The sequence below is a fragment of the Serinus canaria genome, chromosome 5 (assembly GCF_022539315.1).
Source record: "Serinus canaria isolate serCan28SL12 chromosome 5, serCan2020, whole genome shotgun sequence".
Taxonomy (NCBI): domain Eukaryota; kingdom Metazoa; phylum Chordata; class Aves; order Passeriformes; family Fringillidae; genus Serinus; species Serinus canaria.
Window position 1 is genome coordinate 8,736,791 of NC_066319.1, and position 18,814 is coordinate 8,755,604.

The following is an 18,814-nucleotide window of genomic DNA, read 5'->3' on the forward strand; positions in this document are numbered from 1 at the left end:
CGGGCAGCGCCGCGGGCCCGGGGGGCGCGGCCGGGCCGGGCCCCGCGCCCGCCGCACGCAGCTCCGCCATCGCCGCCGCCGCCGCCGCCGCCACCGCCCCGCCGCGTTGCCGTCACTCGCCCCGCCCACGTCCGCGCCCTATTGGCGGCCAGGGCGCCGGCGGGCCAGTTCGCGCGTTACGGTTGGTCGAGAGCTGACTCCTCGGCTGTCAATCAGGCAGGGAGCCAACGGGCGGTGGAAGCGGCGCGCCGCGCGTGCTGACGCCGAGCAGTGAGTCATCTGCCAGTGATTGGCGGAGAGGCGGGGCTTCGGACCAGGCCCGCTGCCACTGGCTGAGGCGTAACCACGCCCCCTGCCCGCTGCCCACGGAGGATACCCCGGGGGTCGAGGGTTCGAGACCCCCGAGGGCTCACGGGGGGAACACCGCGGGGACACGGCGGGGTCGCGCAGGGAGGGTACGGGCCAGAGAGGGAGAGGCCAGGCTGGCAGCCGTATACAATTCATCTTTATTTACAATACCCTATAAAAATGTAAATTTAGAAACTTTATTCTCATTAACCAGAACCAAAAACTGGGAGGAATGGGGAAGGAAAAAAAAACCAAACAAAAAAAATTACTGCAAGCAAATGAAATTAAAGAAAAAATCAAAAAAGAAGGGAAAGAAGAAAAAAAAAAAAAAAAAAAAAAAAAAAAAAAAAAAAAAAGAAAAGGGAAAAAAACAAAATAAAATAGCAGGAAAAAGGAAAAAAACCCAATAAAATAAAATAGAAATAATAAATGAACTTTCCACTTGATCTCTCAGAGAAAAAGGATAGGGAAAGGGCTGGGAGCAGAGGGGTGGGCTGGTTAATGCCAGGAGGAATTCCAGGGTGTAAAATCCCTACATGTGCAAATCTCTTGGCTTTTTTTTTTTCTTTTTAAAAGCAAAAAAAAAAAAAAAAAAAAAAAAAAAAAAAAAAAAATTATCCCCCAACCACCACCACTACCTTCCCGAGGAGCAGCACAGCTGAAGCCACCCGGATCTGATCCGGAGGGGACAGAGACCCGGCTGTGACCCCCCACCCTGCCCGGAGCTGCTGGGCTGATCCCGGGGGGAGGGAAGGAGCCGAATTTTGGGAAGACGAGGCGAGTGTGCGAAATAAGTGTGTGAAGTGTGGGGAAGGGCAGGAAGCGGAGCTCTCAGTGCCTGTGGGAAGGGCTGGAGAAGGAGCAGGGAATGAGTGGAGAACCCCTGGCCATGGATGTGGAGCGAGGGGCTCCCCAGTCCCCGGGATCCGTAGTAGTGTGTGTGTGTGTGTGTGCGTGCGTGTGTGTGTGTCTGTCTGTCTGTGCTTTGGGGGGGGGAAGCAGCAGTTTCTGGGGGTGCAGAAGGAGTCGTGGGGAAATTGGGAGCAGCAGGGAAAGGCAGCACTTTGTGGGAAAGGAGGGAGCAGCCAAACATCCCCCTCTTCCTGCTGATCCAGGGATTGGGGGGCAGATGCGCCCCATGTGCCAGGCGGGGCGTCGGGGGAGGTGTGGGGTGAACCGTGTGCTCTCCATCCATCCTTCCTTCCTTCCATCCTTCCTCTGGAACATTCCAGTGGTGGCGAGGAGCCACGGAGATCTATCGGATCCCCTGCACTAAGCTGGAACCAGGGAACATCAGTGGCGGGATCAGAGGGAGGCAGCAATTCCCCTCTCCCCCACTCCAATCCCTCTCCAACTGCACCCCCACTTCTGGTTTCCCCCTTCTACCAGTCCCCTGGTGGCACAGGGCCCCATTCCCTTGGGAAAAGAAGGCTGGCACTCACTGCAATTTCGTCTCCAGCAGGTTCAGCTTCTGCTGGTCAACGTAGCGGGAGAAGAGGGAGATCAGGTTGGAGGGGATGGACACGGGCTTTGCCAAGGCTCCCTGAGGGATCCGCAGCAGCTCCCGGGTCGCCATCAGCATCAGCTCCGTCCTGCCAGAAAAACAGGAGGGAGGAGGGAGCAGTGAGAGGTGTGGGGGTTCCAGGAGCCTGGAGGCTGCCTTTTCCACCCCAAGGGGCTAGGAATGTGGTGACATTCCAGGCAGGAGCAACCCAGCCCAGGACAGGGAGTTACCATTGGTTGTCCTGCATCAGCTCTGTGTTCGTGTCCGAGCTCTGCAATTCCTCCCCTCGGCTCAGGACCAGGTACAGCAGGGACAGACCAAACTGTGGGGACAGGGAGGGGATCAGTCACCTCCAAGCATTCCTTGAGAGAACCGGAGAATCCCCAATGCTTCTCAACCCTCCTGGAATGCTGACACGAGCAGGAAGACCCCTGCCTGCCTTTGCAGGAGGAGGAGGAAGAAAAGACCACAGACCACTCCCAGCCCAGGAGGGATTTACTGGAGCAACATTCCCACCCCAAATTCCTGGAGGGAATGAAGCATGGAGCACAGCGGGACTGACCCAGAAGCTGCTGCCAGGCTGAAGTAGAGCCCGGGGCCACCCCAGACCGTTAATTAATGTGCCAGACACCCTTGTTAATTAGCGAGGGGAACACCCCAGTGCTGAGAGGCTGCTGGAGCAATTCCCAAGGCTGGGAAGGGGTGGGAATAAGGAGCACCTTGTTTTGGAGCACAGCAGTGAGGTGCATGTTGGTGGGAGCGGCGGCGCTCTGAGGTAGGTTCGTGAGCTGCTGCACAAGGCTGGTGACTGTTCCCAAGGGAAGGTGGTAGAGGACGTGGGAAAAGGGCCTCAAGAGGCAGGGAAGCACCTGTGGAGAAAGGAATACAGTTGGGAGCTCCTCACCTTTCCCTGTGTCTGGCTGGAATTGCAAACAGCTCCTCCCACACAGCCCCTCCAAACTTCTGGCACCCTCCCAGGAAAGGCAGGAACTGCCATCCTGAAGATACACAGAGCCCTCCCAGCCTCTGGAACCTGACCTCATCCTGAGCATCCTTCTTGATGAGGAAGGGCAGGTTCCTGGCTGTGGCCATGAGCACGTCAGCCGCTTGCTCAGGAGCTAGGAAGGGCAGGATCCGGGCCACCAGGCGCTTTCCTTTCCGGATGCACATGATCTGCATGAAGTGGTCATCGCTCGGCCTGAGGAGGGAGGGAGAAAGGTGTCAACCCTCACCTGGGAGCATCCCAGGGTTATCCCACAGCTGGATCCCAGGGTTATCCCATGATTGCCCCAGCACCAGGTGGAAAACACACCCATGCCGGAAAAAACATCCCTGCGGTGGGAAAAGCTACACAGGAATGACATCCCTAATCCTCAACTCTGCCAGAGGGAGGGGGATGGAAGTCGTAACTTTGTAACCACAGCGAGGGTAAAATGGCTAAAAAAAGGTTACTTCAGCCTCCTGCCAGAGCCAAACAGATCCATGGAAAACTGGTTTCAGCGGTCCCGGAGTGTTGGAGCTCCCAAATCCCACTCACCTGTCCTGCCCAGGTGCCTTCCCTCTCAGATTGTCATACATGTCACAGATCTTCTGCTTCCTCTCTCCCATCAGGGCTGGCCGCTCCCCTTCCAGGCTCAGGAGGTAGCGGCGCTCGTAGTCCTCCACATCCAGGAGGAGGCTGTACGTCTGCAGGAAGCATGGATCACTCAGGGAACCATGGAATGGGTTGGGCTGGCCCACTTTTTATCCCACCATGGACCTCTGAGGGTTGGGACAATCCCCCCTTCTAACCCCCTAAACTCACCTTCTCGATGGTGACGAGGGTCTGTCGCCTCTTATCCCGAACCTGCTTCTCCTTTGTCTCCTGCCAGGGAGGGAAGAGGGAATCAGGGCTGTGGGAAGCAGCCACAGGGCTGTTGGAAGGGAGGAAGGCCAGGAGGAACTCACATCATCCTCGCTGCGAGACGTCACCACCGCGTCGATCATCTTCCGGGGGTTGTTGACACTGGAGACGGTGAGCTTTCCAAGCGAGCCCTCAAACTGCACTGCAGGAAGGAGGGAGCAGAGAAGCCGAGTGATGAGTCCCCTCAATCTCTGGATAAAAGGAGCCCTGGGGCTGCTGGAGGGCTTTACCTGGCTTGTAGGTGTGCTCCAGCTTGGCCACCTGAGGCGTGATGAGTTTAGTGCGCTCCTTCTTGGGACCATCACCGTGCACTTCCTCGGCTGCTGCCAACTTCTCCAGCTTCTGGAAATAATTCTGAGGCAGGGAGATGAAATGTTGAGTGCCTTCTCCCAAAAAACCATCAGCCATCTGCCTCTCCTCAGCTCCATTACCTTCTCAACATCATCATTTAAGCCACAGCTGAGTCCATTCTCCTCTCCCATCCCTCAGGATGACAGAGATCAAGGCTCCTCCTCAGCCCTCTCTCAGGACAATGACAAATCCATTCTCCTTGTGGGGTTTCCAGTCCTTCCCAGCACATCCCAGTTAGCCTGCCTTGCTCCACTGGCACCATGCCAGGGCCTCTCCACCCCCATCCACCCCATTTTGCAATGGCAGAGCTTTGCTGACTCACATCCTGCACCAGTTCCTCTTCTCTACTGGGACCAGCACACCCACAGATCCCAAAAAACCTCTGCCAGCTCAGGAGAGGAGCCACAGCTCTCCCACAGTATTCAGACCCCCAATGTCCATCCCAGAAATTTCCCTCTCTCCCTAGGGACCCTCAAACAGTCCCACAGCCACCACTTTGCTCCATCTGCTCCAAGTCTGGCTTTGTCTAGCACTATCTGACATTCCCTATTCCTGAACTGGAAAAAAGCAGGTGGAACCCCTCCCTATCCACCTTCTCCACTGCAGTGCTCGGATTCCAACAGGGTTCACCACCACCATTCCCAGTCAGACCAAAGTCAGCCTTTCCCTGACAAGGATCTCTCTTGAGTCCTGGCTGTCACACTTCTGATGGAGAGGAGCTGCTCTCCTGTTATCCCAGACCTATGAAACCAGTGTACCCCAACAACTCACTCCTGGAAATCTCACCCAAAAAGGAGTCAGCTCATCCCAGGGATGCTGATCCCACCCTGTGCCTCCACTTTCCTCTTCCAGGGAGGAAAACAACCCACTGCACTTCTCCCTAGATTAACATCCTCTTCCCACCCAATATCCAATGGCCAGGGGGAAGGTGCTACTCCAAGTACCTGATAATAATAATCATCCAGGTAGGGATCAGTGCTCTGCAGCTGCATCATCTGGATCTTGGACACCCAGTCCTTCTCCCGCTGCAGCATGAGGTTGGCGTAGGGATCCTTACGGATCTGCTCCTGATGGCTGCTCCGGTGGCCCCCTCGGTCCCCCCCGGAGCCGTTGAGGCTCCGGTGCTGGCTGGCAGGAGAAGAAGGGCACCCGTGAGCACACCGGAGCTACAGGAAGGGACAGAGAGGGGGGACAGGTGACCCCGGAAGCAGGACACGTCCCCGTGCCGCGCGGCCCTGGCCCCATCCCCACACTCACTTGCGGTTCTGCTGCTGCCGCTGGTGCAGGAGCCGGCGGTGCTGGGGGTGCAGATGAGTCGTGTCTGGCCGGAACATCTGGGGCTGCGGCCTGGGGAGAGCGGGAATGGTCAGGGAGGGACACAGGGAGCGGATGGGACACTGGGACAGGGACAGCACCGACCTCAGGTTCTGCAGGTGGGATCCAGGGCCTGGAGGGTGCGGCAGCTGCGAGGGGGGCGGGGCGGGGGGAGCCCCGAAAAAGGCACGGAACCCTCCGGCTGGGGACATCATCTGCCCAACTCTGCCCTGGAGCAGCTTGGGATTCACTGAGGGCAGCGGGCTCCCCACCAGCCCGGACACCCGGGCAAACTGGCTGGGGGACATTCGGCCGGCCTGCAGGGGCAGAGAGGACACCTGGAGTCAGCCAGGCAGGAAGAGGAGCTGGGACGGCCAGCAAGAGCCATGGAGTGCCAGGTCCTGGAGCCACGCAGAGAGAAAGGTGGGATAAAGCACAGGAAGGAGCTTTACCTGGGCTCCTCCGAGCAGCTGGGCTCTCTGCAGGTGTGTGAGAACAGGAGAGACGCTGTGGGGGAACGGGTGGCCCAGGAGGGAGGAATTCTGGGGAAAGAGTTGGGAAAAGAGACCCCAGTCACAGACCATGACTGGCAGATGGGACAAACCCCAGGACAGCCAAACTCGATGGGGTGGGGACGAGCCACAGGAACACAGGGAAGTTTTTGGGAAGGTGGTCATCAATCCCCAAAAAGATGGAGGAAGGAAAGCTGGATACCGGAACATTGCAGAGCTGGTTGGGGGACATCCTCTCTCCATAGGGAGTGGGATAACGCTGCTGCATGGTAGCTCGGATGTGGACAGGCTTGGGACAGAGGATCTGGGAGGAGGAAAGTGGCACAGTCACTCCCCCGGGAAGCAGCTTGCACCCTTGTGATCAGTTGGAAGTTGGGAAGTGAGGAGATACCTGCTGGTTGAAGTTTGGGATGGCGGCCTGCTTGGGGGGGGTGCCAATGGGAATGGCCCGGACCGGGGGGCTCCCGATGATGGGGGAGGAGGAGCGCCGGGGCAGCGCCCGCTCCGAGGGATCCCGCTCCTCATCCCGAGCCTGCGGAGGCCTCTGGGGCAGGGCATAATCCAGCACGGACACCGACGGCATCTCCTGCAGGGGAACGGGAGGGACACCCCCCGGAGCCACAGGCTGGGACATGGAGGAGGGTCAGTGTCCCCCCTTCCTCCTGCCAGCTCTCCACCCCCCACTGCGCTTCCCTGGGATCTCCACGCGATGCTGGGCATTCCCGGAGCACACGCGACTGCCGAGAGCATCCCGTTTGGGATAACAGGGCGTGGGGCGGGAATTCTGGGTCACGTCCCAGCCCAGCAGAGCAAGGAGAGGGTTGGACACAGACACGCAGCACTTCAAAGCCTGACTCTTAATGAAACCACAACAACACAAAAATCCTCTGCCTCCAGGCATCAACATTCCCACATCCTGCTGGGAGCCCTGAAATCCCTCATACATCACCAGGCATCCCAGAACAGCAAAACTCCATCATCCCAGCCCTCCAGGGTCTGAGGGGGGACAGAAGGTGACAGCTATGAGGGTTCACCACAAGCCACAAATGCAGTGGAAGGAAGCAGGACACTCCATTATCCCAGGTACAGTCTATCCCACCCAGCTGGCTGCCACAGGCATTTGGGATCAGCAGGGAAGTGCCCCCTGCCCCCAGCACCCTACCTGAGTGAGGAGTGGCCCCCGGATGCGCCGCAGCACGGCTGAACTGTCCCAGATGCTGGAATTCAGCCCTCCAGGCTGCTGCAGAGTACAGGGAGAGTCAGGACGGCGCCGCGGGATCCATCCCAACGTCCCCCGGATCCCCCGGCCCGCTCCCACCTGCGGGGGATCCCTGGTGTGCACGGCCTGCATGATGGCCGGGTCCTCCAGCTCGCTGTCAATGACGAGGCGCGTGAGCCGCTCGGCCAGCGCGTCCTCGGGATCGCCCAGAACGTCCCCATCGTTCCCAATGGGACCGTCCGGCTCCCGGCTCGAGCTGGCCTTGTCCTCCAGCTCCGCCAGCCGCTCGTGGGCCTCCTGCCAGTCATCATCTGCAAGGGGGCAGACGGTAAGGGACGGGGGCTGGGGGCATCTGTGGGGTCAGGGAGCTCTGGGGGTGACACTCAAGGTCTCACCGACGGCCCCGGCCCCAAAGGTGTCATCGTTGAACTGGTCGATGTCTTCATCCTCCTCCCCCAGGGCCTGGAAGGCATCTTCATCCTCGTCCAGTGGGCAGTCCTCCAGGGACTGGGACAGCCAGGAACGGGGTCAGCCCCACTGGACCTCCCTGACGACCCCCCAGCCCATTATACCTATACAATACAACCCTCACCAGTGATATCCCCCCCAGCCCCATTATCCACCCCTGGAAATCCCCCCAACCCATTATTCCTATGCAGTGACTCCCCCAAACCATTACATCTCCCCAAAGACCCTCCAGATCTAGAGAGTGACCCCTCCCGTTATACTCTCCCCCAGGCCGTTCCAGGTCCCGAGTGTCCCCCAGACTCCTTCTGCCACCCTGGAGGCCGCTCCCAGCCCCTCAGGCCCCTTCAGCGGCCGCCCACCCCAACTCATTTTACATCCCCCGCCCCAGTCCGTTATACCCCCCCCACCCCGTTACACCGCCCCGGTGCCGTCCCGGCATGGCTCTCCCGCAGGCCCCGCGGGGCTCCGCCCGCCCTGGCCCACCCCGGCCCCTCCCCGCTCACCGGGTACCGGAACATGGCGGCGCCGGCGCCCCCCGCCCGCAGGCTCCGCGCCGCCCGACCAGGCCCCGGGCCCCGTCGCGCATGCGCCACAGCGGGCGCAGCTGCATGACGTCATCCACTGCCACCGCCCCGCGTCCCACCCGCCGGCGCATGTGGGGCGGGGCCAATGAGGGTCACGCCCAGTATAGACCACGCCTCTTTCGCGTGTGTTTCTTAAAGGGGCAGCGTCCCTTTTTCTCCCGCGCACAGCATTGACACCGATATGTCCCCCGCCCGCAGCCGTGCCCCCAGTGTTACCCGGTCCACAGCCAGTGTCACCCCATCCACAGCCGCAGCAGTGCCCGCCCAGCCCTGTCCCCGGCTGTGTCCCATCCACAGCCATGTCCCCCACCCGTGTCCCCGGTCCCCAGCCGTGCCTCCCCCAGCCGGGACCCCTGTCCCCAGTCACGACCCTCAGTTGTGTCCCCTAACTGCAGCCATGTCCTCAAGCTGTCCCCCGTGCCTGCTCATGCCCAGCCGTGTCCCCCAGCCGTGTCCCGAATCCACAGCTGTGTCCCCAGATGTGACCCCTGTCCACAGCCTTGTCCCCCTGAGCGGTGTCCCCCGACCCCAGCCATGTCCCCAGCTGTGACCCACACCCACAGCCGTGTCCCCAGCCGTGTTCCCTGTCCCCAGCCGTGCTCCCGCTGCAGCCACACGTGGCAGGGGGTGACACGTCCTCACCGTGTGACCCCCGAGGGGGACCTGCTTCCTCATCGCCTCCAAACCCACACCCTCCCCCACCTCTGTCACCTCCCGGGGGGCCCGGGGGCCACCCCCAGCCGCCGCCTGAAGCGGGTCCGGTGTCCCCGCGTGTCCCAGGTGAAGGGGCGGCTCCACCTCGTCCCTCCCCTCGGCGCCTTCCTTGTGCCCGTCACTGGGGATTAGCGCAGGGACAGCCCCGGGCTTGGGGACAGGCACAAGGGACAGGGCCACCCGCCACCTCGCCTGGATGTAGGAGGCCTGGCCGAGCGGCGAGGACCGAGGGTGACATCGCCCATCCCTGCGCTGGGCGAGGACGGGGACCCCCCCGCGCCCCCCCAGCCTCCGGGGGCACCATGAAGGACCGACTGGAGCAGCTCAAGGCGGTGAGGGACCCCCGGCGTGGGCAGGACACAGGGGACAGTCCCAGGGGGCCCCTTAGGAAAAGGGTGACACCGGGATGGGGGTCCCCGAGACCCCACCCCATGGTGGGCGGGGGCATCACGGGAAAAGAGGACCCCAAAACCCGAGTCTGTGGTGGATGGGGACGTCACGGGGTGGATGTCACCAAAATGCCACCCCGTGGTGCGTGGGGGTGTCATGGGGTGAGGGGACATCAGGCCCCATCCCATGGAGGGCTGGGGTCTCGGCGACACCCCAATCCATGCTGGGTGGGGACACCACGGGGTGGATGGTACAGAGACCCCACCCCGGTGTGCATGGGGTGTCACGGGGGTCACCCCACGGCAGGTGGGGGACCCTGAGCCTGCCTCCAACGGGGGTATCAGCTGGGAGGGACTGGGGGTGCCATCCCTGTGAGCTTTGGGGGCACAGTGGGTGTTTTGGGGTGACGTGACCCCCCCAGCTGAGCACTGACCCCCTGCGCCATAGGGTGCATCCCCTGGCCGGCGGTGGGTGTCCATCCCGTGGGCATGGCGGTGGATTTGGGGTGCCCACACCCCACTCTGCACCCCACAGTTCCCCATGTTCCCGCCACCAGCGCCGCTTCCTTCTCCCTTTTCCCGCTCCGCCTGGGGCCCCACTTCCCCCCAGGCACTTCTGGGGGCTCCTCCTGCTCCCCACGGACCCTGGGGGTCCCAGCAGGCCCCCAGCTCCCAGCCGGGCCCCTAGGCATGGCAGGGAGGCTTGGCAGGGATTTACCAGGATTATGGAGCCATCAGATAAAGCCCTCGGGGGGGAGCAAAGGGATTAATTTTATTTTTACTCCAGCAGCAGGAGGAGGGGGGTGGGCGGTCCCAGCCTGGGGTCTGTCCCCATCTCCAGGACACCCCAACAACAGCCCTTGGGTGCTGGTGGAGCTGAGGGGGTGAGGGGAGGCAGAAGGGCTGAGGCTGAGTTTTGGGAAGGGCTGGATTTGGGAGCACATGGGTGGGGGCCTGGGCATGACACCAGGGTGAGGGGCACCAGCCACCTTTGTGCCTCCCCAGGGCTGCCCCAAACCTGCTGTGGGGCCACAGTTTGGGACATAAACCTGTCCTGTCCCCATCCCATCGCTGTCCCCGTTCCCTCCCTCTGGCCAAGCCCAGCAATCCCTTAATTCCCAGCCACGTGTGGCCAGATGTGAGCTGGGCTCAGCCCCCCCTGCTCTCCCCCGCTGCAGATGTCCCCCCCTGTGCCACCACATCCCCATGGCTGCTCCCCCCTTGTCCCTGTCACCCGTGGGGACAGGGAGCCCTGGGGGCACTGGCAGGGCACGGGGTCCCCTCTGAGCGTGTGTCCCAACAGAAGCAGGATGCGGACGATGAGGAGGAGCTGGAGATCGCCGTGGACAACACGGCCTTCATGGATGAGTTCTTCTCGGAGGTGAGGGAGGGCTGGGAGTGGGGCTGGGGGGTGTAGGGCTGCCTCCTAACCCCCCAAAATCCTCCTGGGCGTGCCCAGATTGAAGAGACCCGGCAGAACATCGACAAGATCTCGGAGAACGTGGAGGAAGCCAAGAAGCTCTACAGCATCATCCTCTCAGCCCCCATCCCAGAGCAGAGTGAGTGCTGTCACAGTGTCCCCACAGCCTCCCCTGGTCATGGGGACCCTCCCTGGGGTCATTCCCACGGTGGCTCACACCCATGATCCTGCAGAGACCAAAGATGACCTGGAGCAGCTGACGGCAGAGATCAAGAAAATGGCCAACAGTGTCCGTAACAAGCTGAAGAGTGAGTGGCCCTGTCCCCACTGCTGTGTCACCGGTGTCCCTGTCCCTCTGACACTCTGGGACCATGGGGGCTGGCAGTGAGAAAGGTTCCTGGTGGGTTGAGGTCTGTCTCTCTCCAGGCATGGAGAGGAACATCGAGCAGGACGAGGCACGATCCTCTGCCGACCTCCGGATACGCAAGTCCCAGGTGAGCTCCAGCCAGCGTCCCCAGGTCCCACCCTGTCTCCCACAGGCTGGGGATGTGGCATATCCAGGAGTCCCCAACACCCTGTGATCCCAGGCTTTGTGTCTCTCTGCCCTGTCCCCAACCCTCTGTCCCGTCGCCCTGTGCTGAGACATGCCACATCCGGGGTCCCTAGGGTTTCATGCTACTGTCCCCACTCCCAGTGCATTGTCCTGTCCATCCTGGGACCAGGACCACTCCATGCCCAGAGAGTCATTGATCTGACTTCCCATCCCTACCCCCAGCCCCTCCTCTTGTCCCCTGGGCAGTGTCACACCTCCGCCCTCGCTCCTGTCCCCTATGAGAGTGGCCCATGGGGATATGCCATGCCCGGGGTGTTCCATGTCCCCATCCCCAGGACCAGGTCTAGTCCCTCAGTGTCACACCATGCCCTGGGTGTCCCTGTCCCCACCCTCACGTCCCTGTCCCTGTCCCCAGCACTCGGTCCTGTCCCGCAAGTTTGTGGATGTCATGACCAAGTACAACGAGGCACAGGTGGATTTCCGGGAGCGGAGCAAGGGCCGGATCCAGCGCCAGCTGGAAATCAGTGCGTGACCCAGACCCCGGCATACAACCCCACCTCCTCCATAACGGAGGAGGAGCCAACTCACACAGGCCCCTCCCATTTGGCCAAGTTTAGTCAAATGGGAGGAGCCAGACAATACAGACCACGCCCCTTACCTGGACTGGGCGGGGCCCGTTCCCACCTCTCCCCATGTGCCTGCAGCCGGCAAGAACACCACGGACGAGGAGCTGGAGGAGATGCTGGAGAGTGGGAACCCCTCCATCTTCACCTCAGGGGTGAGCCCTGACGTGGGGGACACCACGGGACACGGGGGTGTGTCCCAGGGCCAGGCCTCCCGGCTGACGCGTTCCTGTCCCCGCAGATCATGGACTCGCAGATCTCGAAGCAGGCGCTGAGCGAGATCGAGGGGCGGCACAAGGACATCGTGCGCCTGGAGAGCAGCATCAAGGAGCTCCACGACATGTTCGTGGACATCGCCATGCTGGTGGAGAATCAGGTACAGGGACACACAGTGACCCAGCCATAGGGACACAGGAACACGCAGGGACCTGGGTATGGAGACACAGAGATGAGCAGGGACCTGTGGGCAGTGTGAACAGGGACCTGAGCACGGGGACAAGGAGGAACCTGGCAATGGGGTCACAGGGATGATCCCATTGTGTATGGGGACATGGACGTGAGCCATGAGGGATTTGGGCACAGCATCCCAGGGATGATCAGGGACCCACATATGGGGACACACAGGGACCTATGCATAGGGTGACCAGGGACAAGCAGGGACCCGAGTGTGGGGTGACAGAGACCTGCACGGGACCACGGAGTAGCCCAGAGACCTGCGCAGGGGAGTCCAGGCATGGAGCAATATGGGCTGGGCTGGTGACCACTGCACATGTTCCCATGGAGCCACCCACCATCCCGTGGTGGCCTGGAGGGGACACAGGAGTGTCCCCCAGCCTGCGGTGGTGCTGTCCCCTCTCTCAGCCCCTCTCTGTCCCCCATGCCATGCGAGGAGCCGCTGTGTGCCCCAGGGATGGGTGAGTACCTGTGTGTGCGAGTGTGCCACGTGCTGTGGGGCTGTGTCACATGCCCCCACTGTGTCACCTGTCCCTTCTCCCCCAGGGTGGGCTGCTGGATAACGCAGAGCCAATCACGTGGAGCAGAGCACAGAGATGATCCGGTGCCAGGGCCAGAAGTGCCAGGTGGGTGGGTGCCAGCACCCCGGGGTGCTTTCAGTGTCCCCCCCTCTCTTTGTGTCCCCCGGGTGCTCCGTAGGGAGCCATGATCGACCGCATAGAGAACAACATGGACCAGTCCGTGGGATTCGTGGAACGGGCCGTGGCTGACACCAAAAAGGCTGTGAAGTACCAAAGTGAGGCCAGGAGGGTGAGACAGACCGACAGCCCCTTGTCCCCTGCATAGCCCCCAGTGTGCCCTCTGCACCCCACAATGTCCCCTCTGTAGCCCCCAGCATCCCAGAGGTATCCCCAGTGTTGTCCCTCTGGCCCTCATAGTGCCTTCACATTCCAGTGTTCTCAGCACCTCCCCATATCCTCCAGCAGCCCTGAGACCCCTTCATTTCCCTCAGTCACCTCCTGTCCCCCTCAGCAACCCCTCATATCCCCAGCTGACCCCAACAACTCCCACCTCCCCACAGTGCCTCCATAGGAGGTTGGCAGCTCTGCCCCTCTCTGTCGCACTGCCCCCCTGAGCCCCCTCCCACCCTCAGATGTGATGAGCAGGTGAGGACTCAGCCCCTCCTGCCCCATCCCCAGGGCTCTGCAGCACCTCTGTCCCCCCCCACCACAGGACAGGTGTCACCATCCCCAACTCGCCCCTGTTCCCCCAGAAGCTGCTGACTTTGGTGGCAGTGGCCGTGCTCTTGCTGGGGACAGTTGCCCTCATCATTGGACTCTCGGTGGGGCTGAACATGAAATAGCCCCTGGGGCGGGGGTCTGTAAGTGTTGGGGGGCAGGGGACCCCCACTGTGGGGACACAGAGCCCTGGGGGATCCCAATGCCATCTCCTGCTTTGGGGGCTCCAGTGCTTTGGGATTTGGGGCTGGGGGTGCTGCGTTCTGGGTTTGGTGATCTCGGGTCGGTGGTGCTGGGGGTGTTCTATGAGGGTCTGCAATGTTTGGGGTCTCTGGTGCTCTGGGGTCTGTTTTTGGGGGTCTGCAGTGCTCAGGTGTCTGTGATGTTCAGGAGTCTCTGGTGCTCAGGGCTCTGTGTTGTTTGGAGTCTGCATTTCTGGGGGTTTGCTGTGCTTGAGGGTCTGTGTTTTTTGGGGGTCCGTGTTGCTCCAGGGTCTGAATTTTGTCTCTTCCCTGCATCCATCTCTGCCATCCCTGCTCCTCCCTTCCTGCTGCAGTCCCCATTCGCTTTCCTCCAGCTCCCCTTTCCCTCCTCCAGACGCTCCTGACCATCCCAGCGATGTCACCTCCTGGAGGGATCCTCCCCGGCTCTGATCCTGGACCCCTCCTCTCCCTGCTCCTCCCGGACCTGCTGCTCCCAGCCCTCCGTGTCCCGGTTCCCGCCGCTGGCTCCACCACCGCCGCCTTTCCCAGCTGTCCTGCCGATCCCTGGGATTTGCCCCTCGTGTCCCCACAGAAGGGGACAGGATTCCGTCCTGGGGACACGGCGAGGGGTGACAAGGACACAAATCCGAGGGCTGGACACTCACCCGCGTGGGCATCCCGGTGGAATGAGGGCGGGAATGGGGACAGGACACGGGGTTTAGTGGCACCAGTGTGGTTTGTTGTCACCGTGCTGTGACAGACGGAGCTATCGGGGTCCCCGTCCCCTCTTGGCTTTGATGTCCAGGCGGGAGGATGTATTGATCATGGATTATTTAACTCCCACTGTAATAAAATCCCGCTGATCCCGCCCTGCGCCTCCTCTCCGTGCTGGCACCGGGAACACCCAAAGCCGCCGGCATGGCTCCGGCTCGGCTCCCGGTGCCTGGAGATCTGGGGGCCGGACCGGCCCCGCTTCCCAGTGCTGTAGCATACGAAGAGGAAGCGCGGGGCTGGGGACACCCCCAGCACCTGGGCCCTGTCCAGAATGTCCCCCCCCCCCCACCAAGTTTTTGGGTAAGTCACGGTGTTTGGTCACCCATCCCAGAGCACGCTGGCACTGTCATCTCCCTGTGCCACACAGAACCAGCTCACACCTGCCCTGCCACCTTCCCTGCACTCTCCCCAGCCTCCATCCTTGTCCCTTGCCCTATCTCTGTCCTTTCTCCCCACTGCCCAGCCCATATCCTTGTTGTCCCCCTCCCAATTCCTTATCCCCTGTCCTCCTCCCCAGCCCATTCCCTGTGCATGTCCCCTCCCCAGCCGTGCCCCTGCCTCACATTCCCTGTCTCCCCGAGCAGAAGAAGATCATGATCATGCTGTGCTGTATCATCCTCGCCATCATCCTGGCATCCAGCATCGCAAGCATCTTCGCCTGAGTCCCCCACCCGCTGCCCTCCAGGTGACAGGGACAGGGCTGGGGGTGGCACGGGGGGTCCCTGGCATTCCCCAGTCCCAGGGAGCGGGTTTGGGCCTTGCCAGGGTTGGATTCACCCTGAGTGCCACGCTGGGGGGGGGATGGGGATGGGGATGGCGACAGCACTACGAGCCACGTTCCCTTCCCAAGTGTCACCTCATCTTCCTCCCTGTCACAGGTGGCCTTTCCCCCTCCTGCCCCCCTGCCCGGATGATCCATGGGAGAGACCCCGGCCCAGCCCTGATCCTGGAGCCCCGAGGACATCCCACGTGTCCCTGGAGGAGTGGAGCCCACCCGCTGCGCTCCCTGCTGCCCTCCCAGCACCCTCCTCCTCCTCCACTCGGGTGACAGTCGGTGGCCGCTGTGACAAGCAGCCCCTCCTCGGTGGCACGGAGCGGCCGGAGGGGCCGTGTCCCTCTCGGGGGGGGGACACAGGGCTCTGCCTTGCCGGGGCAGCTGGAGGAGCCTCTCCCTGTGCTTGGAGCTCCTTGGATGTGCAGCCACCCATACTGGAGCCTTCCTCCTCAATAAAGAGCTCACCCACACTCTGCCTCCTGGCTCCAACCTGATCCATGGATCCCTCAGGATGCTCCCCGCCCTAAAATCCACTTCAGGATTGAGAGCCTCGTGCTTCAAACCCTGATCCATTTATCCCTCAGCCCTGCGTTCCCAGCTCCAAAACCCACTCCAGGCTCGTGTGGAAAAGTTTAATCCCAAAAGGAATCCCATCCACCTGCTCCTCATACCCTGTGCTTCAGGAAAAACTTGCCCCAGTAGCGTCCCTTGAGCTGCAGGTCGTAGGGGCTCAGGTACTTCCTCATCCCCAACATATTGGAGGTCACCACACGCTCGAAAGTCCAGGGGTTTTGGTTGTCCAGCCTCCTCTGCTCCTCCTCCCGCCGCATCTCCTGGAGGCTCTCCCGGCTGACAGCGACGGCCGGGAAGGGCAATTTCTGAGCCACGCGCTCGAGGAAGGGCCGCACCTCTCCGAACTCGCAGCGCCCGCCCACCTCCACCACGAGCCTGCCGCTCTTCACCGCCGTCACATAGCGGTCGATGGGGCCCTTCCCTCCGCCCATCCGGTGTCCAAGGCTTTTCCTCGTCACCGACTTGTAGGGGGCGGGCACGCGCCACACGGCGAACATGGATTTGGGATCGATGCTGCGCCCGATGGTCAGGCGGATCATCTCGAAGTGGCCCCAGTGCAGGTACCCCCCGCCCAAAGCCTGTGGGGGGACACGATGGGACAGCTCAGGGACACGCAATCCCGGCCTCTGGAATACTCGCCCCGCTCCGTTCCGTGCCTGCTCCCGCTCACCAGGATCCCGTACTGCCCCTGCGTGAAGTCGGTGTCCACCTGGGACGGGCCGCGGATGTCACGGAGCCGCCGGGGCTCCCGCCGGACCTTGGGCACCGCCGGCACCTTGTCCATGAACTTCAGCTTCGGCTTCTCGGGGATGGTGATCCCTGCCGGGGAACACCAGGATCAGGATCTCCGGGAACACCCTGGGAGTGCCCCCGCCCCCCACTTTGCGGGGATCTCCCGCCGTCCATCCCCCTCACCGCTGTAATCCGGGGGCAGCGTCCACTTCTTCAGCCCCGCCCGGGGAACCGCGACGCCACCGGGACCTGCGAGACAGAGCGGGGGGTCTCGGGCAGGGTCGGGAGGACAGAGGGAACCCCGCGGGGTCTCCCCTCCCCGCTCTCAAGCCACCACAGCCCAGCCGGGAGTGCCACCAAACCTTCAGTACCTCCCCGGTGTCAGCCCTTCCACGGCCCGCCCGAGCCCTCCCCGCCAGCCTCAGGCGCCCGTGAAGGTCGCTTGGGCCTTCTGAACCCCGTACAAGGCACGGGCGGCCCCTCGAAGCGCGGCCAAGCCCCCCTGACCTCCCCCGGCCCGGAGCGGCCCCGGGAGCCGCCATCGCCACATCGCCGGGACACGCCGGAAGTGCGGCAAGGGCGCCGCCATTGGTCCGTCCTCAAACACGGCCCGCTGGAGGTCCGGCCGGAAAACGCGTTGGGAATATTAATTCCGGATGGAAACGCGGTGCATCCCATTCCCAGCCTCGTTCCCGGCGGGGGTCGCCGGCGGAGGACACCCCCGAGGGTCGTGCTGGAAGTGGCCTAGATGTGCTCCCAGCCTTTGTGCTGGGCTGGCGTGCGGGGTTTATGCGGATAGGTTTCATATTCTTCCCAGCGACTGGCACAGCGCTGGGTTTGGATTCGGGATGGGCGATCTGCGGCCGTGACGTCACAAAAGGGGTGAACGCTGGGGTGAAGCAGGGCTGTGATGTCACACAGGTGTCCCCCCCGCTGCACTGTGACATCAGCGCGTGTCTCTACAGGACACGTGCCACCACCCCCTGGCTCCCAGTGCGGCCACGATGGGACACGGATGAAGCCATGAGTTTCCTGCTCCCCTCGCTTGTCCTGCTGGTGGCCAGTACGGCCGTCCTGCTGGCCACCCGCATTTGGAAGGCGCGGAAGCGCCTCGGGAGACGGGCCAGGGCGTCGCGGTGCTGCCGAGCAGCCCCGGGGGCTCCCGGTTCCCCCCGGGATGAGAAGACCCCTCCCCACGGCCCGGCTGCCCCGGAGAGCCCCCTGTACATCCCCTGCGGCTGCGGCCCCTGCTGCACCCCCTGTGTGACAGCGGCCCGGGAGCTGCAGGACCTGGTGACGCCGCTGTGGCCCGAGGCGTCCTTCCCACAGGACTCGGAGATGTGGCAGCTGTCGTGGGAGGATCTGGAGCAGCTGCTGGAGCAAGGCCACCTGTCCTGCTGCGCCTCCTCCAGCTCCTCCGGGAGCCTCCATCCTTCCCGGAGCCCCAGCGAGAGCTGCAGGCCTCCGGCCGGAGAAGACCCCGTGGACAGATCTCGCTGCTCCCTCACAGCCGCGGGCGTGAGGAGAAACTGCTCGTCCTTGAGGATGCACGTGGCCAGGAAGAGCCTGGAAGTGAAGCTGAGAGCCCAGCCCCTGGCAGTGCGGCGTTCCCAGGATCGACTGGGGCAGGGGGAGGCGTCAGCCCCTTCCTCCGAGAGCCTCCCCGGCTCCGAGAGCCGCGGCGGGAGCTGCCAGACCCCGGACGCAGAGGAGGCCTCGGACAGGTCCAGCTCCGCCGGATCCCCGGATATCAGCGGGGCCCGCTCGGCCCTGAGGATGCATGTGGCCAAGAAGAGCCTGGAAGTCAAGCTGGGAGCCCGGCCTGCTCCCGTGAGGAGTTCCCAGCAGCGAGCGGCACAGCAGGAAGAGTCCTGGAGCCCGACCCGCAGCTCCCGCAGCGCTGCAGGGCGGCCGGACGGGAATGCCCCACGCTCCAAATCGGAGAAGATCCTCCAGAGGCAACGGGAGCTGGAGTTCCCCCATCTCCAGGGGGCTCCTCCAAGCAAGATGAGGCCCCTGTTGGCAGCTGAGATGCTTCTGAGGATGCTCTGTTTTAAATAAATCGGCATTTCCCCAAAGCACTGAGTTTGGGCTGGGATGGGGTGTAGGCACACAGTTTGTGGTACCTGGGAGTGGGGCTGGCCCAGCCTCATCCCCGATGGGC

The 18,814-nt window shown here is 62.5% G+C and overlaps 3 protein-coding genes across 9 annotated transcripts; 1 reads left to right on the forward strand and 2 right to left on the reverse strand.

The window, feature by feature from the left end:
- Positions 1 to 658: 658 nt before the first annotated feature.
- Positions 659 to 8,202, reverse strand: PATL1 (PAT1 homolog 1, processing body mRNA decay factor). Of its 2 annotated transcripts, none has more exons than XM_050975245.1 (19): positions 8,123 to 8,202; positions 7,547 to 7,658; positions 7,251 to 7,462; positions 7,095 to 7,169; positions 6,324 to 6,518; positions 6,135 to 6,236; positions 5,873 to 5,962; positions 5,526 to 5,737; positions 5,364 to 5,453; positions 5,051 to 5,234; positions 3,986 to 4,109; positions 3,800 to 3,897; positions 3,657 to 3,716; positions 3,390 to 3,538; positions 2,891 to 3,050; positions 2,572 to 2,721; positions 2,083 to 2,174; positions 1,791 to 1,940; positions 659 to 1,625 (listed from the first exon to the last, which is right to left on the reverse strand). In XM_050975245.1, the coding sequence occupies exons 1-19, from the start codon at positions 8,135 to 8,137 to the stop codon at positions 1,604 to 1,606; spliced, it is 2,292 nt and encodes a 763-aa protein (XP_050831202.1). In that variant the 5' UTR covers positions 8,138 to 8,202; the 3' UTR covers positions 659 to 1,603. The 2 variants fall into 2 exon arrangements, with proteins under 2 accessions (XP_050831202.1, XP_050831201.1); XM_050975244.1 differs by having other exon boundaries at positions 7,095 to 7,172; positions 8,123 to 8,201.
- An 831-nt stretch (positions 8,203 to 9,033) lies between these two features.
- STX3 (syntaxin 3) lies at positions 9,034 to 15,961 on the forward strand. 6 transcript variants are annotated; one of them, XM_018922066.3, is made up of 11 exons: positions 9,034 to 9,249; positions 10,610 to 10,687; positions 10,766 to 10,865; positions 10,960 to 11,034; positions 11,153 to 11,220; positions 11,695 to 11,803; positions 11,984 to 12,057; positions 12,144 to 12,278; positions 12,764 to 12,816; positions 12,902 to 12,981; positions 14,191 to 14,361. In XM_018922066.3, exons 1-11 carry the CDS (start codon positions 9,220 to 9,222, stop codon positions 14,244 to 14,246), a joined length of 858 nt encoding a protein of 285 aa, XP_018777611.1. In that variant the 5' UTR covers positions 9,034 to 9,219; the 3' UTR covers positions 14,247 to 14,361. The 6 variants fall into 6 exon arrangements, 5 of the variants coding, with proteins under 5 accessions (XP_018777611.1, XP_018777609.1, XP_018777608.2 ...); XR_007777688.1 differs by lacking the exons at positions 12,764 to 12,816; positions 12,902 to 12,981 and adding exons at positions 13,055 to 13,165; positions 15,155 to 15,237 and having other exon boundaries at positions 9,035 to 9,249; positions 14,191 to 14,870; XM_009097100.4 differs by lacking the exons at positions 12,764 to 12,816; positions 12,902 to 12,981; positions 14,191 to 14,361 and adding exons at positions 13,055 to 13,165; positions 15,155 to 15,255; positions 15,449 to 15,961 and having other exon boundaries at positions 9,037 to 9,249.
- Positions 15,962 to 15,963: 2 nt separating this feature from the next.
- MRPL16 (mitochondrial ribosomal protein L16) lies at positions 15,964 to 17,274 on the reverse strand. The gene is made up of 4 exons (XM_018922067.2): positions 17,158 to 17,274; positions 16,834 to 16,899; positions 16,589 to 16,737; positions 15,964 to 16,496 (listed from the first exon to the last, which is right to left on the reverse strand). Exons 1-4 carry the CDS (start codon positions 17,237 to 17,239, stop codon positions 16,011 to 16,013), a joined length of 783 nt encoding a protein of 260 aa, XP_018777612.2. The 5' UTR covers positions 17,240 to 17,274; the 3' UTR covers positions 15,964 to 16,010.
- Between the last annotated feature and the right edge of the window lie 1,540 nt (positions 17,275 to 18,814).